Here is a 26,425-nt window from a genome sequence, read left to right as displayed (position 1 = left end):
CTCGCAGCCGTGGGTGACTGGCTGGCTGGGGAGGATATGGGTACTTCCAGTTCATTCCAGCTCCCTGCCCCTCCACAGTGAGTGGGCTGCTGGGGGCTCCATTAGCTCGTGTGCTGACGTGACATCCATTTTTATAAGAGCTGTCGGGGTCAGGGGAGAACCTGCTCTTTGCAAAGATCATCTTTTTATCACCATTTGACACGTGACATATAACAAAGTCTTCAAGTAAAGGAGAGGCCTCCATGGTATCTCGCACTGTACGTTTTTATTGCAAACCTAAGAGAGCTGACAAAGATTCCATCTTTATTTTCTTAACTGCACACAGAGTCATCAGATATTGCCGATGAAGCGCATTCCTGACATCGTATTATTCCACTACATGAATAAGGCAGAAATTCTTTCACGCGTGGCTGAGCTGGAGATGAGCTGCTGATGTGCTGAAAATATTGGCGAGAACAGCTTAAAATGGTCAATCAAAGATCACTCCTCACATGCTCTTAGGTTATGTCATACATACGCATTCATATAAACATGAGGTAGGGGTTTGTTAAATTCCCATTTTTAAATACGTCAAAAACGAAAGCAATGCTGTTGGCTTTACCGAGATAATGATACAGAGAAATCACACATTGAAAACAAAAAAAATATTTGTTCAGCTCACATGCAGAAAGCTGTAAAGAGCCAGTCTGAGAAGCACCAAGAAACAGACTTGTCAATAAAACTAGGAGGCACATTTTAGAGTTAGGGGGCAAAAAAAAAAAAAAAAAAAAAAAAAAAAAAAGAATTTAAATAAACCTAATCATCCTTGTAAAACGCAGAGTGCAAGTTTGGAACGTGAAATCTGAACGTGGATGGCGAGGGGCTTCTCAGGCCTTCATTTGACTTAGTGACTGGCTTGGGACTATCTTCTAAGCAAACCTAAAACAGAGAAGGTGATTTCTATGATACAGAGTAAGTCAGTCCCACCTCCATCCAAAGGCACAGGAAAGCTAGTTTTGTGTTCCTGTCCCCTCCCTCCCTCCTGGTCCCCCGCCCCTCCTCCTTTCCACTCCCATGCCCTTCCTGGAGTTTTTATTATGGGCAGCCTTAGATCTATATTTACCCACTATATTTAGTAAGTTTGATTATGCATAGCCTAAATTCAGATCTGAGATGATGATCCAGATTTTTGTTCACTGGAAGAACTTTTTCTTTTTTTATAGGTTGACAGCAAAGGCTAAGCACCGACTTATTTCTCTCTCTTCTTGCTGTTTCAACAGGCTTGTTTCGCCACAGGCCTTTGCCCTTTCCTGGGCTCTTGCCGATGGTGGCTCAGCTCGCACACCTGTCCACGCCACTCCCTTCCTGACCTTAAGTCACCACTCGTCGCCACCTCTTCCGAGAGGCCTCCCAGACTACTCAGTGTAAACACCACCCATCTCCCGTCCCTGGCCTTGCCACTGTCTAGCAGAATGTTCTATTTGTTTTCTGCTATCCCTTTATGTAACGTTGGTGGGTTGTTTTTGTTTTTGTTTTGGTAAGTTTTCATGTAATTGAGAAAAAATTTAGATACAGTAAAATTCACCCCTTTTACTGTAGTTCTGCAAACTTTCACAAACGCATACATACATGTACTACCAGTGCTATAATCGAGATCTAGAAAGTTCCATCGCCCCCAAGTGTTGCCATATCTCTTTACAGCCAAACCTTCCCCAAGGCCAGCTCAGAGCTGTTCTCTGTATCTGGAGTGTCGCTTTTTCCAGAATGTCATAGAAATGGAATCATATATTATGTAGCCTTCGCAGTCTGACTGCTTTCACTTTCTGTAGCTCAATTTATTTGAGACTCATCTGTATTATTGTACATATCAGGAGGTCTTTCCTTGTCCTTACTGAAAATCACGGATCATAGTTTATTCATTCCCCACTTGCAAGGCGTTCTCGTTTCCAGTTTGGTGATTACAAATAAAATTGCCATAAACATTCAGATAGAGTTTTCATCTCTCTCGTATAAATACCTTGCAGTGAGATGGCTGGGTCATGTGGTAAGCGGCTTTTTTTTAACCATCTAAGGAAGTGTCAAACTATTCTCTAAATTGTCTGTACCATTTTGTATTCCTACCAACCATGAGGGAGAATTCTCAGTCCAGATCTTCACCGGCATTTGGTATTGTCAGAATTTTTATTTTAGCCGTTCGAATAGGTGTATGTATCTAATGGAACTGCCACGATGGTTCTGGTTGTCAGTTCTCTGTTGACTAATGATGCTGAACATCTTCTCATGTGCTTCTTGGCGATTATATCTTTTTTTTGATGGAGGGTCCGCTCACATCTTTGGCCCTTACCAAAAATGTTTTCCCATTACTAGGCTTTTTTGAGATTATTTAGCATACATTCTTTTTATATTCGGCATATGATTTTTTCCCCCAGATAAGTGATTTCCAAATATCTTCACCTAGTTTATAACGCATCTTTTCATCGTCTTTCAAAGATAGGTTTTTCATTTTGATAAAGGACAATTTATCATTTTTCCCTTTTTAGGAACTGTGTCATATGTAAGACACGTCTGTCTAACCCAAGATCATGAAGGTTTCCTTCTATGTTTTATTCTCCAAGTTTCATATTTTTTAGATTTTATGGTTCAGTCCATGATCTCTTTTGAGGTAATTTTTTTAGACGGTGTGAGATATGGGTTGAAGGCCACTAATTTTATTGCATATTGATATCCAATCATTCCTGTGCCACTTCTGGAAGACCATCACCTCTCCGTGTAATTGCTTTTGCAACTACGTCAAAAATCACATTGGCTGTATATGTGCGAGTCCGTTTCTGACCTCTATTCATTCCATTCACCTACATGGGTCATTTTTCAGCATACACTGCCTGGATTACCATAGGTTTATCCTGAGTCTTGAGATCAGGTAGCTATTACTCTATTTATCTTTTTTGGGGAAAACTACCGGTATTTGAGATTATCTCACTTGTTTACTTCCTGGATGTCTGTCAGGAGACCCACCAATCCTTGAGACTTTCAGGAACCATGAGACCAGGGAATTCATACCCCCATCATTCTCTGTTATACCCTAGCAATGAGAACATCTCCTGGTGCATGATAATTACTTAATAAATTCAATGGAGAAAAGCAAGAAGGAAAGTGATAGTGCAGTTGGGGAAACTGAAGGAATCTGTGTTTGGGAGGAGGAGAGAAGGACCACGTGGTTTGGGAGAGGCTGTGAAGGGGACAGAGCCCTGGCTTATGGCGGTAGCACGAAATAAGACATGGTTTTGGCTCCAGAGCCCCATGGTTAGAAATTCTGGGGCCATTCAGGAGCGCCATGGGGCCATGTTCATCTACCCACCCATCAGACGTTCACCCAGCACCTGCTGTGTCAACACCATGTTACAAACAGCAGAAGGCAAGATGCTGTGCTCAAGGTAGGAGGGGTTGCGGACAAAAAACCCAGTAATTGAGACACATGCCCCCAAAGTGGTGTCTGCAGAGAGCTGAGCGCTCTGGGAGGGACATCTAAGCCAGCCTTGGCCTTGGAAGGCTTCTTGGAGGTGGGCATGTTTGGGGCACCTGGGTGGCACAGTCAGTTAAGTGTCCGATTCTTGGGCTCTGCTCAGGTCATGATCTCGCAGTGTGTGAGTTCGAGCCTTACATAGGGCTCTGCGCTGATGGGGCGGAACCTGCTTGGGATTCTGTCTCTCCCTCTCTCTGCCCTTCCTCAGCTTGTTCCCTCCCTCCCTCTCTCTCTCTCTCTCTCTCTCTCTCTCTCTTTCTCTCTCTCTCTCTCTCAAAATAAATAAACTTTGCCACCATGTACGAAGGGTTCTCCAGCTATTGCTGGGTGAGGGGTACCAGTGGTGGGTTTTATGGATTCATTCTGCTCTAGGTCTCCCCATCAATGCTCTCTTGGCACTCTCTACCCCTCCTACTCATCACGCATTGCAAGTATGATGACATAATTATGCAGTTAGCTGTTTAAGGCCCTGCCCTCCCTCCTACTACAACACAAGCTTCCTGGAGGCAGACACTGCCTGGTCGCCCCGCCAGCCAGATCTGGGGACAGACTGTGTGGGACCCGAGTGATGAAGGACTGGCCTCACAGTCCTTGGAGACTCTGCCGGGTTACTGGAGAGCTTTCCCTTGCCGATGAAGCAGTTCTGTCCCTTTGCTCACTTTTAGCAACATTTGTTAGCCCTTCTTTTATTTTCAAATTACTTTAAAATAATAGCGAAAATCAAAGTCTCCCTAGCCTGCCTAAGGAAAGACAGAAACCTGCACATCACATTTAATGGTGGCTATTCAAGGTTTCAGTAATTAACCTGTCAATCCTTAGATGTTTTTGGCATGCCCCATTAGATGTTTTTAGATGGTACCAGGTATCAGCCCAAACCCAAAAATGAATTTTTTGTTCCTGTGTGTAAATCTATCGTGCCCTAAAAATGGGTAGAATAAAAAAATGGAAAGTTACTCATTTTGATAAAGAAATTACCAATAATTACCTCTAAGTCACCAATAATTTCTCTGGGTAATGCCACTTCCCCAACACACACACACACACACACACACACACACACACGCACGCACACACATGCTCCTGTGCTGCTTCTCAGGTGCTGTGACTGTGGGGGACCCGAAGAAGGGTATCACCACAGCTGAACCTTTAACTGTTCATGCACCCGATGTGAAGTGCCCTTCAAAGATTCGGTCGTTTAGCACCCATCGTCACGATTGTGCTAGACATTAGGAAAAGGTTGGTGAAGAAGTGTAAATAAGATGTGAAGTGTCCAGGGGAGTCACATTTTTAAGCAGCCTTATCTGCTTAATTAATTAATTAATTAAATTCATCAGTCAGACTTGGTACTGAGAGAAGGGAAAAGGAAAGGCATCCACTGCCCCCACACCCTCACCCCACAGTGTGTCTGTTCTGACGGTGCTGTGGCCATCTTGCAAGTCGCTCAACCTTGACCGGTCCTCCCTGTGACCTTATGGCCACTGTGTTTGTGTCTTCATGCAAAGCAGGGGCTGGCCAAGGCCAAGGCCCAGGCCCTGTCTGTGTCCTGCTTAGAATCTTGTCCTAAGACAAAGTGGAAGCAGGACTCAAGTTACTGGTTCGCACTCAAAAGGGGGGTTTTCTAAAACCCTAAAAAAATTCACTTTCTATCCCCAAATCCAAATGATTCTCTTTGGAATGAAGTGCAAGACCATCATCTATTTACATACTGAGAGAGGAGGAGCACAGAGACCAGTAAGAAAAGGGAGAAAGACAGCAAACTGGCGATTACTGACCACCAGTAACAGGAACTGCTTAGTGCTTGGACATGTGATGGGCATCCCTGCAATCTCCCAGTGAGGCATGTGTTGTTAATCCCATTTCACAGAGGAGAAGACTGAGGCCTAGGCAGGTCAAATTGTGCTAGTGAATAGTCTGCATGCTCTGAGGCCACAATCTGTGCCCTCGACTTTAGTGACAGGATTTTGTACAGGAATGGGAGGGAGAACTCCCCTTTTCCCTCAAAGTTAAAGACGGCATCCATATCCCTAAATGGCTATCAGTTTAAGATTCATACGATGCGTGGCAACTCACACACAGCATAAACAAGAGAAGCCTTGCCTATGTTTGGCCTCCCGTGCTTCAAGGTCACGATTTCATTTTCTCATCTCTGCCGAAGAACTTTTGGTTTGGTTTCCCGTGTTTATTCTTCTCTTTATGCTTTTCAATACTACAGAGACATGATGCTTTGAATGCAAAGCCTTGGGAGACTTTATAGTATGAAGGAAAAGTCTTTTTTTTTGTTTTTTGGTAGGGAAGTCAAGAGTGACAGTGGCCAGTGGTTTTAATTCTAGGGTGGATTTCATGTGTGGATTAAAAAAATTTTTTAAATGCTTATTCATTTTGTGAGAGAGAGACAGAGCGTGAGCAGGGGAGGGGCAGAGAGAGAGGGAGACACCGAATCGGAAGCAGCCTCCAGGCTCTGAAGTGTCAGCACAGAGCCCGATGTGGGGCTTGAACTCACGAACCATGAGATCATGACCTGAGCTGAAGTCGGACGCTTCACCGACTGAGTCACCCAGGCGCCCCCCACGTGTGGATTTTTAACGGGCTCATATGGATGAGGTGTAAGAGACGAGGGGTTCTTCCAGAAACATCCGTCATATCCCTCTCACTGTGGCAAGTTTTTACATCAGACAAAACCTGCATGGCTTCTAAAGAGGGGTTTGTCCTGACTTACGTGATCTCAAAAATATCTCACAAACTTACTTTAAATGGACTTCATGTTTCAGGTGTAGTGGAATAAATGCGGCACAAAACCATCTGTTAGTGAATGAAGGTCAGAGGAGCCCATATTTAAACTCCACATCGTGCAAATGAGAAAACCAAATACCAGACGGAAGCGACTTTGCCCAAGGTCACGCAGCTCATTATAGCTCAGCTGGAACGAGAATTCACTTTGTAGGACTCTTTGTGGTTTCAAGATCAGGTTGTTACATATTGAATTCCATTTAATGGAACTAGAACACTCAACTCCATCATAGGATCTAAGTCTCCTTAAGGAGGAAGGGTAGATGCCTCTTCTCCTCTTAGGAAAGGTGGAATTATTCTGAACCTCTTTACCCGGTCATATGGTCCACTGAGATTTTATACACATGGCTGGGACACGGCTGAGAGCATTTCTTACCTAAAGAAAGGATTCTTTAGATCGAGGATGTTCCCAGATCTGAAGCCTGTCTGGTTTACCAGCGCCACGATATGAATGTCATAGCTCTGTCTGTATGGCAGAAAACAAAACAAAAAAACAAAACAACTCCATCATTTTACGAGGCCGGTCACCTCTTCACACACACTGAAGGCACCTTGTACACATACCTACTTACTTCACGAGGGTTTTAAGAGTGTGGGGTTAGCATCTCGTCTACGGTCGTGTGTGTTTATGGGGATGCTACCAACATTAGCAGAGGCAACAGAAGGCCTTGTTTATTTGTTAGAAGAGTTTGGCAGTTGTAATCTCTTGAGCTAAAAATTACAAAGTTAATGGTATTTCTAGTTTCATCAACAGCCAAGGACAGAAATGGCTTTAATTAATAGAGGCACTTTATGGGTCACCCACCGAAGTAACCAAAATAATCTTACTCGTGCAGAGACTGGACACGTTAAAGTCTTAAACTGACATAAAACAGTCAATAAATGTGACTGATTTTCAGAGGCCCCAGATGAAGGCTCATATAATTCCAGTGGGAATTGGCTGATAAGAACAAGTCATGTGACATATCTTTGATGGCTAATCTGAAGGACCTATGTTTGTGGGATTTTTATTAGTCGTATGTATTCAACAACACATGTATTTCTTTGGATTATAAAGTGCTACCTATTCACTGTAGAATAACTGAAAAATAAGGAAAAAGAGAAATTAAATAAAAGAATTCATGATGTCACTAGACAAAGAATTTTCCTTCTATGGTTTTCATAAATGTGAATTTTTAATACAATGATCTTAAATATTCCTTCATATCTCCTAGTTTGATTTAACATAAACAAGCATTTATCCTATAATTCTTGACAACACATTTTTCAGTGGCACTAACGGGCATTACACAGGATAATTAATGATGCCCCATGATCAAATATTTACATTTTTATAACGTATTACAAACATGTTATAACATATTATTGCTTTTAGTAACAAAAGCCTAATTTGACGACAGATATTCTGCGGCAGAGGACATTCTTGTAGTATATCTTTATGTCCTATTGGCGATTATTTGCCTGGAGTAATTCTCAGTGTTAGACTCGCCAGGCTAAAGCACATAAATATTTAAGGTTCCCAGCACCTATTGCTAAAACATCTTCCAGAAAGTGGACTAAACTACCTCCTCACCTACAAAGTATAAAAGTGCTAATTTCATTACATATCTTCCAATCCTTAATATTTTAAATGTCTGGGGTTAACATATCATTGATTACTTTAACTGGAATTTCCTTGATGGTCTGGCTTCTGTGTCAAATTCCAGAAATTGCTGAGTGTTACAAATGCCTCTCACCCTGTTGTCACCAATAGTGGCCTGGGCAGGTGGACGTATAATGTCACATCCTGTGAAGCCTGTACCTCAAGTTCCAGATTTTTATTGGGGCCAAAGTAAGAGGGAAAGATGGGCATAGATTAAAAAACAAAAAATCAGTGTCTTTTGATTGTATTTCAACTCATGTAACTGACTCCGAATTATTTCGTTATAAAATGTTCCCTTCATGATACATCGAGGAGGAGTTCACTGCGTTTGTGATACTTGAAGGGAGACACAAGGAAAGCGAGATACTGAGACAGTGAGCTCCTTAGGAATAAGGGCGGCCCTTGCTGGAATCATAAAAAGGCTGAGAAATCAGGGAGGGACACACTTACTTATTTTCCCAAATGAGAGACGCCTTCTTAACAATATTTAAAGCAATGAATGTAAGACTTAACGCAGAAACAGAGTACCCCGAGGTCTGAGCAAATGTGTGTGTCCATGGATGCGCATATGACACAACAGAGAACTGAAAGGTTCCAGGTGGGGTCTGGAAGAACAGACAGGAAGTTCCTGCTCTAGGGTGTTGTTCAGCAAGGCTCTTTCCAGAATGCTACATAGGAAGGCGCTTGGGTGGCTCAGTGGGTCAAGTGTCTGTCTCTTGATCTCCGCTCAGGTCATGATCTCACAGTTCGTGGGTTTGAGCCCCACATCGGGCTCTGCGGTGATAGCTCAGAGCCTGGCACCTGCTTCGGATGCTGTGTCTTCCTCTCTCTCTACCCCTCCCCTGCTGGCACTCTGTCTCCTTCTCTCTCTCAAAAAATGAATAAACATTAAAAAAATTTTTTTAAATCTACAGAGATGGAACAAATGACCTAAGAGGGGACATCCTTTAGTTCAAGAATTGAGTGCAAAACCATCTACCCCAAAAACCAGAGCACACTTTACACACTGTGTGGTAGCCACTTTGACAATAAATTATATTTAAAAATAACACTAAATAAACAAATTAAAAAAAACCAAAAAAACATAAAAAATATCATTGTTTCTCATACCAACATTCCTTTTGGAATAACAGATATTGGAAGCGTAAGAGACTTAACAATAGAGAACAAACTGAGGGTTGATGGAGGGAGGTGGGGGGGGGGGCTGGGCTAGATGGGTGACGGGCATTAGGGAAGGTACTTGTGATGAGCACTGCGTGTTGTATGTAAGTGATGAATCACCGAATTCTACTCCGGAAACCAATATTGCACTGTATGTTAACTAAAGTTTAAATTAAAAAAAAAAGTAAAAAAAAGAAAAAAAATGACTCAAGTCACTGAGGGTTTACCGATAGGCGAAGGAAGGAATGAGAACCTCAGTAGAATGGACCCTGGACCAGCGTTCTTCAGAGGGGTTTGAGTGTGCCCCAAGAGGGTACACGGGGGGGTGGAAGAAAATACTTAGCTCCGATTTTTAATTCTTTCTTTTTTGATAGAGAGAAAAGGGCAGAGGAAGAGGGAAAGAGAGACTCTTAAGCAGGCTCCATGACCAGTGCAGAGTCCACTGTGGGGCTCGATATCATGATTGCGAGATCGTGACCTGACCTGAAATTGAGAGTCTGACGCTCAACTGACTGAGCCACCCAGGTGCCCCGATTTTTAAAATTTTCAGCCCTGGGAAACGAATACACGTGTTCACCTAACACATACTGAACACTAGTGAAGTCACTAGGAAAGTGCTGGATTCATTCTCTATTATGCTCACCTACTTTCTCGGGTTTTGCTAAGGCAGGACGGTTCAGTGAGAATCTGATTACACCGCAGACAATGTGGTACAACATCACTGAGTAAATACCAACTGGGCGGTGGAGACATTGGTCAGAGCCAGAAGAATCTGAGTAACAAAGGACAAAGAAACATCCCTTAAAGCTGAGCCCGCGCATGCTAATGCCTCACTGTTCCCGATCATCGACAAGAGTTTCGTCCCAGAGCTCCTGCCGATGCAGCTGTCCAGACCCGTAGATATTTGGTCTGAGGAAAGTTGAGCGCAAAACAGAGCAGTTTAGAGATGACCTTTGGGAGTGCCACTCGGAGCTGCCAAACCTTTAACTCTTTGGTCAGCATTCCTTCCAGTTTCATAACACAAGGAACGCTCTGAAAACCAAATTCCCTGGCAGACCTGAGTACTGCAGACCTTCATAGGGATCCCCAAATTTTAAAGTATATTCCAAAAAATCTTGGCCCAGGGTGAGTGGCTGAGCTAGACCCCAAGTCAGCCTACGTATATTTGTTTTTTTCCATTCATTCTTTTTATTTCTAATTTTGTGTCCTATGACGTACACACCATGTAAGTTTCTATGTGTGTATATACACAGAGACATGTCTATGCATGTGTGTGTATATATATAAATAGTATATAAATAGTATATAGTATATATATCTCTATATCGAGCACTCCACTTTATACTTTCTATTATTACTGTAGTACATTCACAGAATTATAAGATAAATGCTAGTCTATAATCGGGGGACGCATATACAAAATGTCTTTACTCCGAGGTGCACACGATCAGAAAACTTCATGGACACCAGCTTCTGTGCACTTGAGGGGTATACATTTCATAAAGTTCATAAAAAACATAAGTTCTGCTTTATTGTCCACAGCAATAATATGAATGACAGCCGAAGAATGATGGAAGTATGTGGAAAATAAAACGCTAACAATACGATCCCAAGGGGTCCTGGCTGGGAAGAAAAGGGCAGCCATTGTCACGCCAGTGTGGCTTACCCCGGGGGCGGGGGGGAGGCAGTTCTCCCGGGAGGCCAGAGTTTAAAAGAATATTTGACAATAAGGAAGGGGGAGATCCTATCCAAAGGCAGGACAAACCAGCAGCACCTGACTGAAAAGAACATCAAAGCACTGACATTAAGGAAGTGCTGAGTTTGGAGAAAATGCCAAAGAAAGTAATAATTTTAAACCAAAAATGAGAGTAAGGAAGAGAAGAAGGCAGGAAAAAACGGAACTAAGATTTTCTGTGGACCTACTGTGTGCTGATGACTATACTATGTTCTCTCCTTTAACATTTGCCAAAGCCTGGTCATGTCTCAGGTCATGACCTCAGAGTTTGTGGGTTCAAGCCCTGCATCATGCTTGGCACTGATGATGTGAAGACTGCTTGGGATTCTCTCTCCCTCCTCTCTGTTCCACTCCCACTAATGCTTTCTCTCTCATAATAAATAAACTTTAAAAAATCATGTTTAAAAAATATTAAAGGGGCACCTGGGTGGCTCAGTCGGTTAAGCCTCCGACTTCAGCTCAGGTCACGATCTTGCAGTTCGTGAATTCAAGCCCTACGTCGGGCTCCGTGCTGACAACTCCAAGCCTGGAAACTGCTTTGGATTCTGTGTCTCCCTCTCTCTCTGCCCATCCCCTGCTCGTGTTCTGTCTCTCTCAGGAAATGAATACACATTAAAAAAAATCTTTTTTAATATATTTAAAAAAAAATCTTCCTTCTGCCTTCCTCCCTTTCTTCCTGCTGCTAAGTATCACGTGTCCATAATCTCTTAGCGTCTTCTTTCAACTGAGCCAGACTAAATTCTTACTAAAAGGAGGATCCTGACATGACTTCTTCATTCAGGTGGTCCTTCCACATCACTGCTGAATCTCTGAAATGAATTAAGTCAGGAGGGATACACCATAGCATGAGACTCGGGCCTTCTTTTTGGGAAGTTCACACATAGGCAAATAACAGTGATACAACATTGGTGCTTTAAGAAAGGTATGGAAGGCTGGAGGAACCCGCGAGTCATGACACAGGTGTATGAGGTAAATGGTTTGCTTCTTTCTTACCCATCGGGGGAATAAAGGAGAGGAGGGTCAAAAAATATGACTGAGAAGGATGAAACCCAAGATATGTTAGAAAAAAATAATGGAGGGGCGCCTGGGTGGCTCAGTCAGTTGAGTGTCCAACTTCAGCTCAGGTCATGATCTCATGGTTCATGAGTTCAAACCCCGCATCGGGCTCTGTGCTGACAGCACAGAGCCTGGAGCCTGCTTCTCCTTCTGGGTCTCCCCCTCTCTCTGCCCCTCCCTTGCTTCTGCTCTGTCTTTTTCCTCAAAAATAAATAAACATTAAAAAAAAAAAGGTTTTGTTTAAAAGAAAGAAAAAAGTAATAGGAAAATAAGATGATTTAAATCCACCCACCTAATGATACCCTAAGATACCTTCAAATATAAATATCTGAAAGCAAAAGAATGTTAAGAAGAAAAGGCAAGTCCCAACTCCAAGCTGATGTTGGCTACTGCTCCTTAGTAATTTTTTTCTTTAGAACTGGTCATTAAATAGATGGTTTATGAGGATTGAGGAAGAAAGTGGTGACTTCCAGGATGAACGCGGAATAAATCAGCATTTCCCAACTTTGCCTCCTGGAAACCATCCCCTAAACAAGCAGAAGAGAAAGACACTGCAGACCAGGGACCTCATTTTCTGTAAAACTGGGAGAAAGATAGAATCTGCAGTCTCTACCTCATGTATAAGGGCTACAGAAGCACTTGGCATTGGCTGTAAGGCACATGGGAAAAAGCACAGAAGTGCCAAGAGAAGCAAGAGAGCCCAGAGGGGGGTGCATCTCAGAGAGTGCTCCCCAAAACACCCAAGCTGAGGATGAGGAGCATTTTCTGAAATGCAAAAGCTTTATTCCTCATGTGTAATGTCTTGTGCAGGCACTGGGGCGGGCAAGACGTGCCTAAAACTGCAATATGGTAGAACCACAGAAACAAGCAGAAGAGGAGCCATGTTGGCAGGAAGCAGGATGACTGCAGCGGCACAGAAGGAGAGAGAATGGGAGTCGAGGAAAACAGACCGCCCGAAGATGGTCATGTCTCTCCCGCCACAGGAACTCCCTTCTTATAAATTACTTTCCAGAAAAGTCCCACCAACTCTCCAGAGGGGCGGGCTTAGAACCTCCAACAATTTAAAAATCACTCTTACAGGATGTTAGCCTATAGCCAGCCAGGAAGACTGGCAGGATTTTGGTAGAGCTCTCCAAATATTTCAACAACTGCCATTTGGAGCCTGGAACAGACTCAGAAGCGAAAGTAAGGTCAATGAGTAAACTTACTAGGAAGTACTTGTAGGATCGACAGGAAGAATGATTTTTTAATGATCAGAGATGTTTGAAGTACAAGACATCAATAACCAAAGACCATATGAAAAGTTATTTACCCCTATTAGTAATTAAAAAAATATAAACCAAAACAACCAGATGCAACTTTTTTTTTTTTTTTCAAAAATTTTTTTTTCAACGTTTTTTATTTATTTTTGGGACAGAGAGAGACAGAGCATGAACGGGGGAGTGCAACTTTTAAAAATTATATTTGGAGGGGTGCCTGGGTGGTTCAGTCAGTTGAGCGACCGGCTTCGGCTCAGGTCATGATCTCGCACCTCCTGAGTTCAGGCCCCATGTCGGGCTCTGCGCTGACAGCTCGGAGCCTGGAGCCTGCTTCGGATTCTGTGTCTCCCTCTCTCTGCTCCTAACCCACCCACATTCTGTCTCTGTCTTTCTCAAAAAAAAAACACATTAAAATAAAATAAAATAAAATAAAATAAAATAAAATAAAAATTGTATTTGTAGGGGCACCTGGGTAGTTGAGCGTCTGACTCTTGACTTCGGCTCAAGTCACGATCCCAGACCTGCGTGTGTGGTCAAGCTCTGCATCAGGCTCTGGGCTGGGTGAGAAGCCTGCTTAGCGTTCTCTCTCTCCCTTCCCTCACATGTGCACACACATCACTACTGGCAAAAACCACAGAGACCAATCACAGGCAGTGTAGGGAAAAGAAGTGCAGAAATGAGCCTGGCCGTCCATGGCCGTCCATCACCGTGAGTGGACATTGGTGCAACCATTGAGGTTGCACATAAAGGTACAAATACATAAAATACACAAAAGGTAGTATTTATCAGAGTGTCACAGGTACATACCCTTTGATCTAACATCTCCATTTCTAGGGATCTCATGTAGAAATATTCTTGTCCCTGTGCAAGCTTTATGTTCAAGGGTATTTAGGGCAGAGTTTTTCACAGTGGCCAAAAAAAGGGGGAAACGTGGGAAGCAACCCAAGTATCAAGCCATCAGCAGTTTTTTAAAAAAATGTGTTTTTTTAAGTGTATTTATTTATTTTGAGAGAGAGGGAGCATGAGCGAGCAGGGGAGAAGGAGAGAAAGAAAGAGGGAGAGAATCCGAAGCAGGCTCCGTGCTGTCAGCACAGAGCCCAGTGAGGGGCTCAAACCCACGAACAATGAGATCATGACCTGAGCTGAAACCAAGAGTCAGATGCTTACCCAACTGAGCCATGGAGATGCCCCTCTGTCAGTGATTTTTAAAAAGACATGCAATACACCTTTGCCCTCCACTATTATGCATCGATTAAAATAAAAAAGCAGATCTATGTGCACAGATTCAGGACTTAATGCTAAGTGAAAACTTAAGTGGGAGACGGCTAGTTGAATCTTCTTGTAAAACAACAATAAAAACCCCACAATGATGTTATTAGTACATGCACAGAAAAATCACCTGGAAGCATATGGACCAAGGGGTCCATCTGGAGAGTGGGTGAGGGGTGGCAGCGAGTGTGGACTCCAGACACTTTTGTAGTTTTGAATTTAGATGTGAGTGTGTTAGGTTTTTGTAATGAAAGAAATATAGACTTTGAAATGGAAGGGTTGGGGCACCTGGTGGCTCAGCTGGTTAAGTGTCCAACCTCGGCTCAGGTCCTGATCTCACGGTTCGTGAGTTCGAGCCTCAGACGGGGCTCTGTGCTGACAGCTCGGAGTCTAGAGCCTGCTTGGGATTCTGCGTCTCCCTCTCTCTCTGCCCCTCCTCTGCTCATGCTCTGTCTCTCTCTCAAAAATAAATAAACATTAAAAAAAAATGGAAGGGTTGATTTGTAAGGGGATGAGCTCTCCATCACAGGAGTGTTCAAGTGCAGGTCCGAGAAGAGGTGGGAGGTAGGGAGAGAAGGAAGTTGAGTGAGATGATCTCTGAGTACCCTTAATATCCTGAGAGTCCTTGAACTGCTCCGCTATTCCTTTCTCCCCTGATTCACTCTGGAGAAACTCCAACAAGGTGAAAGAAAATAGAGCATCTTAAAAATGAGATAAATCAAAGTCATCACTGCAGAGGAGAGGCCTCGTGAAATCCATTACCAGAGGGACACAGCCAGTCCTGCTGTGCCCACACCACACATCGCCCTGCTGTGCCTGTCCCCTGGGGAACAAATCGATGGTATTGTACTAAATTTGAGGGCGTGTGGCTGGATGCAAGGAAGGTCAGGAGCTGATGTGGGATTTCAAGCACTTGATAATTCAAGCGTTTGGCAAACACTCCGACCACCTCCGTGGTCAGGTGGAGAACCCCCGCTGCCCTTGAGTCACCCCAAGCTCCCCATCCCTGTGGCCCTCATCTCAAGGAAGACATTTGCTGTCTTGGTAGCAGAGTGAGCTGGGCTTTTGTAAAGCCTGCTGCCCATTTCGAGGTGCTGAAAACACTCCCACCTCTCGCACCCCCGTGCCCAGTAGTCCGTAGTCTACTTCCCAGCTTACCGTCTGTTGGCTACAAACAGCACTTTCCCTGAGAGGGTCTCTCCTTCTTTGGCAAAGAGGGGAGTGTGGAGAAGGCACCGCACCTGATACCAATGAGTCAGAGGCTCAGTTGGGGCTGTCGACAGCCAAACAGTTACCCTGTGGGACGGGAGAAGAGTTAAAAGTCAGTTACGTTCTGGGGCCATATTGCATGGATTGCACTGGGGACTTAGGTTGATAGTTGGTTTGCAGAGTTTTCAACTCATGGAATCCTTTTAAGGTAAGGGTAGCTCAGTTTAGGTCATTGCCATGGCAATGTCCCAAGAGCTTTATATATATTCCCTCACTAAGTCTATACAGTAACTTGATAAAGTCAGCACAGGGAGGTTAAAGGACATGCCCAGCATCACACAGAAGACAGTTGGAGAGCCAGGCTTCAAACCTGTGGATTTGGCCATTCTGTCAATCTGTCTTTTTTGTTAAGTTTATTTATTTTGAGAGAGAGAGAGAGAGAGAGAGAGAGAGAGAGAGAGGAAGAGAGAGACAGAGAGAACAAACATGAGCAGGGGAGGGGCAGAGAGAGAAATAGGGAGAGAGAATCCCAAGCAGGGTCTGCGGTGATGGCAGACGTGGGGCTCGAACCCACAAACCGTGAGATCCTGACCTGAGCCGAGATCAAGAGTCGGCCCCTCAACAGACTGCACCATTCGGGTGCCCTTCAATCTGTCTTTCTGAATCAAAGTTCGTTAGAAGCCCAACAAGGAATAGAGTTAAGTTGGGAACTGAGTTGTCTGAAAAGTGTCTCTCAAGATAACAAGTCTGGAGTCTGGCCTCCTACCATCTCATGCCAACCTGTTCAGGGAACCTGAGAGGGCTTCTGGAAGCAAGAAAAGCCCTGGGGCAGATGGTCTCTGCTGTCCTTCCAGTTCAGACGTCCCACACATGTATGTGTGTGTGACAGTGTTTACATGGGCGTTCTTCATTTCATACGAAGATGCGAGAATACCTGGCTGTGCCTCCAAACACCAAGGTCACCTGTCCTGGTGACTCACACAAACGTGTCGCTGTTTTGGATGGAATAAGGTGTGTGTGGAACACACAGCTGACCCCTACAGGGTCTATTTTGACTTGAAGATGTTGCAGGGGGGGGGGGGGGGGGGGGTGGGGGGTGCATTTTACAAAATTTCACCGCTAAGTAATATAAACCACTCTTCTATCAAAATATACTCAGGCACATGCGGGAGCAGGATGCAAGCTGTCTAAAGCTTTATAGGATAAAGCATTTCACTTCAAAGGAACTGTCCCCTTGGAGCAGGCCACTTCAAGCTTCTCTCCCTTAGCTCTGCAGGAACAGATTCACTGGGGGAAAGTCTGAGAAACCAATGTATGGATTCCTTGAACAAATATGCTTCTGCGGTGTAGGGACGACTTGTACAGCATTTTCTTTTTCTCTGATTGTCAGCCCAGATGAGGCTGCCGGGGGTCCCCTCCTCCCCGGAGCATCCCCACCCCCACAAGCTCCCTGAGCATCCCCACCCCACGGGCACTTCTGTTCTCCGCAGATGTCTTGATAAGCCTGGATGTTTTTACGAGGAGAAGAGAGGAGTGTAATGCAAAAGCTTTCCTTTCACCTGGTCATGTGACCCAGAGCTACTGGGTTCACCAGTCAGAGAGCACGAGAAAGCCTGGCAAGAGAGTAGGGGAGTCAGGAGGAGAGTAGATGTTTGGGGGTATGGTAATGGCACAGCCCTTACGAGGAAGACCAAACACGGACAGTCAACTTGTAGGTGGTCTTTCTCCTCTTTCCTCTGAAGCTTTCCAAGCTTTTCAGGAAGGGCAAGGAAGACACGATGAAACGACCTCATGTTGCAATTAGCATTAGTGGTATATGCCTGCCTGATCATTGAGGAAGGACTCTCTAGCATCTTCTGTGAGGCTGAGGGCGTGAACAGAGTCAGGGAAGGTAGGATTCCAGGTATCACTCAGGTACAGGAGGTTCTCTAACCAGGATAACATGCTGGAAGCCAAGGCAGGGGCTGGGGGTCCTTCCCACCCTCTATTCTGGAATAGACCAAGAGGGCTGATGAAGCACAGACCCTTTCCCATCCCTTTAAGTCTCAATCCAGTTGGCTCAAGAGGTTTTACACTACGTTAGCCAAAGCTGAGAGGACACCAATGGAAAATTGTCTCATTTTGACTTCGCCCTAAAATCTAAAAGTGCCTTCCTTTCTCGGAACCTAGGGAAACAAGTATTACTGTTGAAATCAACTTCAAAACACTTTCAAGCCACGACTACACAACGCAGAGGATGGCGTAGGACAGAGTAGTCAAGGAAGGGGTGACACTTACACAGATCCAACAAAGGCCACGTCAAACCAGAACGCCAGGCCGTGGATGAGGCCAGACTGTGTCATCTGAAACACAAAGGGGATTTCTACTCTGCAAGGAAAGAAAAAGGAGAGAGCGTAGAAACATTTGGAATTATTTTGTTGTTGTTGACAGGCACACTAGACGCATTTGTGGGATTGGGGAAAATCACGGAATATTTTCCTTCCCTCTTAAGCACAGTTGCCTTGGCAGCAAGATTCTCTCAGTGTGTGATTAATGCCTGGGTGATGCCACACATGGGAGAATTCTGCGTCTTGACAAAACTCTGCACGAGTTTCCCACCAGGCTACGGCAAGCATCACGCCGAGGCGGCCATGGTTTATACCAAATGCACGATGAGCAGGAACAGGAAGAACAGTGGGGAAGGTGCAACAAAATCTAGGTGCTTACTTGACAAGTCACTTAAATTCCCTGAGCCTCAGTCGCCTCATCCGTTGATGGGCGACGAAGGCTCTCTCCTACTTCCCTTTGCAAGGTCCTCGTGTGCTCAAATGGGGAAAAGTGTGTACAGGAGGGCTTTGCAAACTATAAAAGTGTTACACAGCTACAAGATGGTATTTTTCGTCCACTGCTAAGGGGAGACATGTTTTAGAGAGTGCTCTAAAGATTTTCAAGGGAGGTGGTACCTTATTTGCATTTATGGTGCCCCCCCAAAGCCCTAACTTCTTTCACCCTGTGGCAGAGCATTTCTAGAGTTTTCCATTGTACCGATCACACTGAATTTTTTGACATTGCATGGCCATTATTTCCTCCTGTTTTTTTGCATTCCCCTAAATAGACTATGAACTCTTCAAGGGTAGACTTTTTTCTTTTTTAAAATTAAATTTAATTAAAAAAAATTTTTTTAACGTTTATTATTGAGAGACAGAGAGACACAGAGCATGAGCAGGGGAGGGGCTGAGAGATGGAGAGACACAGAATCCGAAGCAGGCTCCAGGCTCCGAGCTGTCAGCACAGAGCCTGATGTGGGGCCTGAACCCACGAACTGTGATATCATGACCTGAGCTGAAGTTGGACGTTTAACCAACTGAGCCACCCAGGCGCCCCTATTTTTTTAATTTTTTAAAAAATTTTTGTTAATTAATTTATGTATTTATTGTTTTTTCTTTTTTAGAGAGAGAGAGAGAGAGAATCCTAAACAGACTCCGTGCTCAGTGTGGAGCCTGATGTGGGGCTCGGTCCCACTACCCTGGGATCGTGACCCAAGCTGAAATCAAGAGTCGGATGCATAACTGACTGAGCCACGCAGGCACCCCAAGGGTAGACTTTTAAAAATTACCTTTTGCACCTGTGCAAGCCCCAGCACTCTATCTGGCACAGGGTAGGATCTCCATAAACGTTTGCTGAATCAACACACAAATAAACTGAATGACAGGTGACATCTCTGGGAAGCCAACACAGATGTAGTTTTCAAAAAATTCCCTGGGACTCAGGAGGGGGCCCGGAACAGCAGATAAAGTCAATAGAAGTCCATTTTGTCTGGGCCTGTGGTACTTACTGGAGTTGTTCCCAAATGCCAGTTCTCTTGAGCTGGGCATAGGGTAGTGTCGCAATTATCCTCTCACCCAGGCTCGGGCCCGGCCACGTGATTTACTTTGGCCAATTAAATGTGAACAGAAGTGATCTGTGTCATTTCCAGGCAGAAGCTCTTATTACCAGTACAGACTTCACCACGATCGTTCTCTTTCCTCAGTGAGGAGGACTGTTCCAGACAGAGGCTGGTGCACCAGGGTGGGTGATGCTGTACAGAGTGAAAGCTGGGCACGATAGATAAACAGGGTCGGGGAGAGAGACTCCTGTGTTATAAGCCACCGAGGCTTCTTTTTTCTTTCTTTCCAAGATTTTATTTAAATTCAAGCTAGTTAACATACAGTGTAGTCTGGCTTCAGGAACAGAATTTAGTGATTTATCACCTACACAGAACACCCAGGGCTCATCACAAGGGCCCTCCTTAATGCCCATCCCCCATTTAGCCCATCCCCCCCATGCACCTCCCCTCCAGCAGCCGTCAGTGTGTTCTCTATAGTTAAGAGTCTCTTGGGGCACCTGGGGGGCACAGTCAGTTAAACCATCTGTTCTGTTTCAAGGTTTCTTTTTGTTAGTGCTGCAGGTTCTAGCCTGCGCTGATTAGACACAGCACCCTTTGTCCGTTGTGATCTCCAGACAGATGATGGTTTGCGTTGGCCAGCTGCACCTGCTCGAGTCTGGCCCTTGCTTCCTCAGGGGTCCAGGAAAGATGACAACTTGGCTGGGTCTTAAATTTCGTACCCAGAAAAAAATGTGCATAGAGATCTCCTTCCAGAGAGAAAAAGGCAAAATACCAGTGAAAAATCACCCAAAGGGGATTCAGAGCACCATCTGAGGAGTGAGTTCCCATTACAGAGTCCCTTCAAGTGGAGGGAGGAGGGAAAAGCTAACATTTACTGAGTGTCCTCTTTGAAAAGGAGCCAGGGCCTGTGAAACACTTAGCCCAGCACCTAATGTAAAGTAGGCTGTACTCTTCTTGACATTAATGGGGGCACTGGTCTGAGTGAGGGGTCAAACAGCCCAGACTCTGGAGCCTTCTGAATGGTTCAAATCCCAGGTCCAATATACTCATGGGGCACCTGGGTGACTCAGTCGGTTGAGCATCTGACTTCAGCTCAGGTCATGATTTCACGGTTTGTAAGTTCGCGCCCTGCGTCGGGCTCTGTGCTGATGGCTCGGAGCCTGGAGCCTGCTTCGGATTCTGTGTCGCTGTCTCTCTCTGCCCCTCCCCCACTTGTGTACGTGCTCTCTCTCTCGCTCTCTCTCTCTCTCAAAAATAAATAAACATTAAGAAAGTTGGGAGCATTCACTTTTGAATGTCCCCTCTCTACTACTATTCTTTCTAATCTTATACATTAATAAACGTTTGCCTGCTGCTGAAAAAAAAATTTTTTTAACATACTAATTCTGTGATCTTTTGAAACCCAGTGTTCCACTCTGCCTCACATCTGTCACCATTAAAATGGAGGTAACAGTAGTTCCATCTGTAGAGCACTGTCATGAGGACGAAATGAGTCATTGGAGGTGAAGGGCTCAGAACACTGAGTGGTTGCAGAAGTTTAAGCCATTACTACTTAGTTTTTCTCATTCAGCTCTTAAAACAACACACGAAAGAAGCAGCATTATCCATGTTTTGCAATAAAATGGAACGAGTATTGATATACCACCCCTGTGTGTGACTCACACCCGAGATCTCGCCCCTGTGTGAGCGGCAAAACCCTGCACTGAGGTTCTGGGGCTGAGAAAGGCTGAGAAGAGGCTTTAAAGACCAGGAGTGATGCTGATATTTACAAACCTGTGCAGATCTGCTTCTTCTGCATCCATGAAGTTTACCGTGTATTTGACCGTCCGAGCCATCAAAATCCTAACGTCAAACGTGTCCTTGGGGGAAAGGAAGCAGAGGCATTATCTTTCGGTCAGGATAAACCGAACCCAAGCAAGCCTGTAAAGTGGCTTTCCTCTTGAAGTGTTAAGTCAACAAGAGTTAGGATTTAGAAGGCATGAGCTTAATGAGAATGACTGTCAGTCAGAGTAGCTAACAATTATTTCACGTTTTCTACACGCCAAGCACTAAGTGCTTCATGCTTTCCTGAGTGCTAAGGAGCAGCTGTTTGGTGTATCTGAAAATCATCCAGATTTTACCACTTCTCCACATTCCAGGAAGTTCCAGAAAAACTTAGTCTACCCTCTGCTCCGGGTGTGGCCTGTGACCCTAGCTTGGCCAATCAGTGATCACTTTTCCCCTGAATATAGTTTCAGATGCAGGAGCACGACCCAAGGGAGGGCGGTCAGGCTCTACCCAAACTAATCCTGGGGCTCTGGCTCAAGTTACTGGAAAAAGGCAGGTCCTCCTGTGGGACTTAAAAGAGTTGTAAGAGTCTGAGGCTGGAGTCCCTGAAGCCATCTTGCTACCACAAGGGGAGATCCTGACTGAGAATAGGGTGAAATCAGAGGCAATGGAGACAAATTACAAGGATGGAAAAATCAGACTCGGGTGACATTGTCTGAACCCCTGCAACAGGTCACTTGCTTCAGGCTTTGCGGTTTTGGAAGCCCAGTAATTAAGCCAGTTTGGGTTAATGCAAACTTATTGTTGTCCAAGGTCGCACAGTTGGATGGGGCCACGACTGAAACCCCAACGTGTTCGACAGCAAAGCTCCTGATCTAAGCTATTTATTTTACAGAGCTTCCTCCTCTATGCCTGAGGCCACCAGAATCAATGGGAAGATATGAATTATTGAACAGGTACCAGGGCTGTGTGTGTACACGGGGTGAGTCAGGGCAGTGGGAGAATTAGAAGTGACTTATTGAAAGGCGGTCAGAAAATCTCCTTGCCTCCGACAGCATCATTCCCTGAGAGTTTTCGTCATTGATTGGAAATGAGAGCTGGAGCACTCGAAAACCCAGAGCTCCAAGGAGCTCTTTTTTCTCTTCTGTGCCGGCTTCACAGAGCCTGGCAACACGGTGCCTCCCAGGTGCGTGAGCGAGCGGGCGAGCGAGCGGATCGATAGACGAACACATGGGGGGAAAGCCTGGAATGAAGCACACTTACCACTATCGGCTGCCTGAAATACTCGTCCACCGCGGCCCCCCGGAGACTGGACAGGTTGACCCCATAGAAACACTGCTGGTGCCTGAAAGAGGGAACACAGAGAATCGCCGTGCATCTTGCCCCTCTGCAGAGTCCCCGAGCCCCTTACAGCTGTGACATCCTGGGAGGCCACCTCCCAGGTCCTCAGAGGCAGCCTGGGGCACGTGTGCGAACATGGGAAGGGAAACTGGTCTAGGGGGACAAACAGAGGAAGGAATCTTCTCCAGAGAACATGAAGACCTGTATGTGACCTGCGGTGGGAAAAGACAGAAGGGGGAGGTGGTTGAGGTGAAGGACATTATTTGTGGAAGATTATTGAGGATTTTTAGGAGGATGTTTAGAAGCTCTGGGCTCCCACCCCTGACCTCGGGCCCCAAAGCGGCTGCCTACTCTAGCACCTACTGTCCAAGTCCTGAAACACAGTTCCTTGGCCCCCTCATTATCCAACCCAGAGCATGACTTGAGCTCCCTAAAGCCCCTGTTTCAGGAAACAGATTTCTCTTTTCTATTCTGCTGTAGCCTCAGGCCTGCAACTTTCCAATGGCGCTTGCCAGGGTGGCCGACGGCGGGAGAGTCCCAAGTGAGCGAGGGCCGTGCCTGGTGGGGAGCCTGGAACCTGCTTGTCTCAGTGCACTGCACACAGTTCTTCTCAAATCTGTGGTTGGCGACAAGGACAAACTCGACACATTGTGCTTCCTTCCTTCTGAGAGCCAGAGGCAAAGCGTTTACCTGCACACCCCTGGCTGTCTTACCTTCACGTAAGAGAAGGACCATGCCTCAGACCACACCTGGGACCCAGCAGGCGCTATGGGTCAGCTTGGCTAGTGGTCTAAACTCTTGAGAGTAGAGATCTAGGGTGTCAATTAAGAGTAGCTTTATTTGGCTGGTGGCGGGGCGGGGGGAGGGGGGGTGCCTGGGTGGCTCAGTGAGTTATGCGTCTGACTCTTGACCTCAGCTCAAGTCATGATCTGATGGTTCGTGGGTTCCAGCCCTGAGCTGGGCTCTGGGCTGATGGCGCGGAGTCTGCTTGGGATGCTCTCTCAGCCAGTTCTCATCCGACAAGTGAAAAGCAACCCCACTGAATTGCAGGTGGCTCCTGAGGGGCACGAGCCATTTCTTAGCTCTCAGCCTCTGCTCGGTTTCGCCTCTGCCTCGAAATCCCCTTCCCCTCTTTTGCCCTGTTCATTCCTACCCAGTCTTTGAGACTCAGCTCAAATGGTCCCATTGAAAACATTTTAAGGGCCGCCTGGGTGGCTCAGCCAGTTAAGTGTCCATCGGCTCAGGTCATGATCTCACAGTTCGTGAGTTCGAGCCCCGTGTCAGGCTCTGAGCTGAGTTCAAGCCCCAGGTCGGGCTCTGTGCTGACAGCTTGGAGCCTGGAGCCTACTTCGGGTTCTGTGTCTCCCTCTCTCTGTCCCTCCCCTATTCATGCTCTGTATCTCTCTCTTTCTCTCAAAAATAAACATTTAAAACAATAAAAAATAAAAAAAAATTTAAATCTTGTGTTACAATACGATATTTAAGTTTAGCCCATTTAAAAGTAAAAGTATTTTCTTATTCATCAGTGTGTATGTACTTAGCACAGGGCTGGTATATTATTAGGATTAACAGTTACGTAGCTAGCTTTCATCTATCTATCTTGAGGGAATGAACGGAAGACTGGGTGTCCGTAACAGGCCTATGCGTGGGCACAGGTGCCAATGAAGAAAACGGACAAATGGAAGATCATTACCCCAAGATTGTTCAGTTGCATTACGTGTTTCTTAATCTTCTTCCAACAAGGGGCACGGCCAGGCTGGCCCACAATGCAGCCAAAATACGAATGCGTATATTGAACACAAGGCTCCTGTAAGTCTAGAAAATTCTGGAAACACTGCAGTGTTTAGAAGGAGAGTGAAGGTGTTTTAGGGGGAAATAAATAAGTCACTGTCACAAAGTTTTCATTAGAGGGAAGGAAGGGGAGAAGGAAAGTGAGGGAGAGGGGGAAAGAAAGGAAAGGGACGGAGGCGGGACAGAGTTTCCCAGAAAGCCCAGAAGGACTCAAGTCCATCCTTTAGAATCCCTGGGAGGCTTTTAAAAAGCTGACGCCTGAACTGCATCCCTCCAACTGCGATTCATTTGATCCAGGGTGTAAACCTACTGCCTGTTTCCAAAGCTCAACAGGTGATTCTCACGTGCAACCGGGGTTGACTACTCCTAAGTTACCGGTTCTACAATCCTCACCAAGTAGGGGAAGGACAATCCCCAAGGACAAAGGCAGCTTTCCACCCGGCAGTGCCTGAGGCTGAAAACTGCTCTCTATCCCTTGTACCCAGCCTCAGAGGGACCAAGTCTGTGCCTTTGCCTTGTGTGGTGCCATTGAAAGCCCAACAGCCATGATCATTGTGGTACACGGAGGTACCACTCCTGGGGTGTGCACTGCGGTGGGCCAACAGCCCACCGCCTGGGTTTTAAAAACTTTCCGGCCAGACCATCTTTCTGATTCTTAGAAATCTCAAATCTTCTTCTGAAATGCATCACAAAATAATTAAAGCAGATGGGAGCTGGCATCTCTCTGGGTCTCCTAAGTGACAATGTGGGGGGATGAATCAGGAAACGAGTCTGTTGACTTGGAAGCTGGGGATAATTTCCATTGTTTTCATCATCTGTGGGTTTTATTTTCCAAGTTAACTTATGGCCTCTTTATGAGCCCATAAGGCGGAGACCACGTGTGTTTTCTTCTCCTGACTTCCCAGTTCCAACTCCCTTCCCCTCCCTCTCCACCATAATACATGCAACGTCTGGAAAGTCCTGCCAAGAGAGCCCAGAAGGAAAATAACAGTCCTATTAGCTAGGCCTAAACAGACCCAGAGCACAGAGAAAGAGGCAACCCGTTTATGCGGACATGAACTTCTCCAGGTTCTACACGCAGAGCTCAGCTTGGAGAGCCATGAGGGGGAAGCTACCTCTCTGGCCTCCTTTGTTCTTGGGTCTTCACCAGTTCATCTTGGTTTTTGTCCTTCCTCCTCGTCCACACATCTCTCCCCACCAGCCTCCTGGATCTGTCTTGGAAGGAAAGTGGTACCGCCTTTGTTCTCTTAGAGGAGTCAGCACCGGCCTCTTGCATTCACAGAGGGGAGCTTCTGTGACATGAGCGCTCTCTTTGACGATATGAACATGCGCTCTCACAGCACAGCTCGCACATTTTGCTTTAAAAAATATCTTTACATCTTCACCTCCACTGAGGAGCTTCCTTCCCTTGGAAAAAAAACAAACAAGAAAGAAAAGAAAGGGAAAAAAGGAAGGAAAGGAAGGAAAGACCCTATTCTGCTGTTGACAATTAAGCAACTCTTTTTAAAAAAATTTTTAATGTTTAATTTTGAGAGAGAGAAGGAGGAGGGGCGGAGAGAGAGGGAGACACAGAATCTGAAGCAGGCTCCAGGCTCCGAGCTGTCAGCACAGAGCCCGACGCGGGGCTCAAACTCGCGGACCGTGAGATCATGACCTGAGCCGAAGTCAGACACCCAGCTGACTGAGCCACCCAGGCACCCCGACAATTAAGCAACTTTTTTGTGTCTTAATGTACTATATACTTTACCAACAGTGACAACCAAGGTTATGCCAACCTGATGAGAGATATATAAACCCTACAAACCAAGGTTATGCCAATGTGAGGAGAGATGTATAAACCCTACGAACTAGAAAACAAACACAGGGATCGAAGAACGTCACCAAAGACACACATGGGGCTCGTGGTACTGTGGATGCAGAATGAGAGGGTGGCTGGGGTGGCCTTGTGGGGATGGCTCACAGGAAAAGGATGCATGTCTAGGAACAAATTATATCTTCTTAGTTTCTTATACATCTCTTATATATACCAACTGCGACAATT

At 45.5% G+C, this 26,425-nt stretch overlaps 1 protein-coding gene across 3 annotated transcripts in view; it reads right to left on the bottom strand.

Moving 5' to 3' along the window:
* The window catches only part of LOC125924495 (histone-arginine methyltransferase CARM1-like), a 278,914-nt gene that overhangs the window by 35,540 nt on the left and 216,949 nt on the right, over positions 1–26,425 (bottom strand). The window contains exons 8-13 of one of the 3 annotated variants that reach the window (XM_049633052.1): positions 22,516–22,597; positions 21,259–21,344; positions 17,898–17,987; positions 15,570–15,707; positions 6,666–6,755; positions 256–918 (exon numbers count right to left, since the gene is read on the bottom strand). In XM_049633052.1, coding sequence (XP_049489009.1) covers positions 909–918; positions 6,666–6,755; positions 15,570–15,707; positions 17,898–17,987; positions 21,259–21,344; positions 22,516–22,597 — 496 coding nt within the window. In that variant the 3' untranslated portion in view covers positions 256–908. Of the gene's footprint in view, positions 1–255; positions 919–6,661; positions 6,756–15,569; positions 15,708–17,897; positions 17,988–21,258; positions 21,345–22,515; positions 22,598–26,425 lie in introns of those variants that run through there. The other 2 variants (XM_049633044.1, XM_049633061.1) reach the window with 2 other exon arrangements.

This window comes from Panthera uncia, chromosome D4 (assembly GCF_023721935.1).
Source record: "Panthera uncia isolate 11264 chromosome D4, Puncia_PCG_1.0, whole genome shotgun sequence".
Lineage (NCBI taxonomy): Eukaryota > Metazoa > Chordata > Mammalia > Carnivora > Felidae > Panthera > Panthera uncia.
The sequence above is the reverse complement of the archived record's forward strand: the minus strand, read 5'-3'. Positions and strand labels throughout refer to the sequence as shown.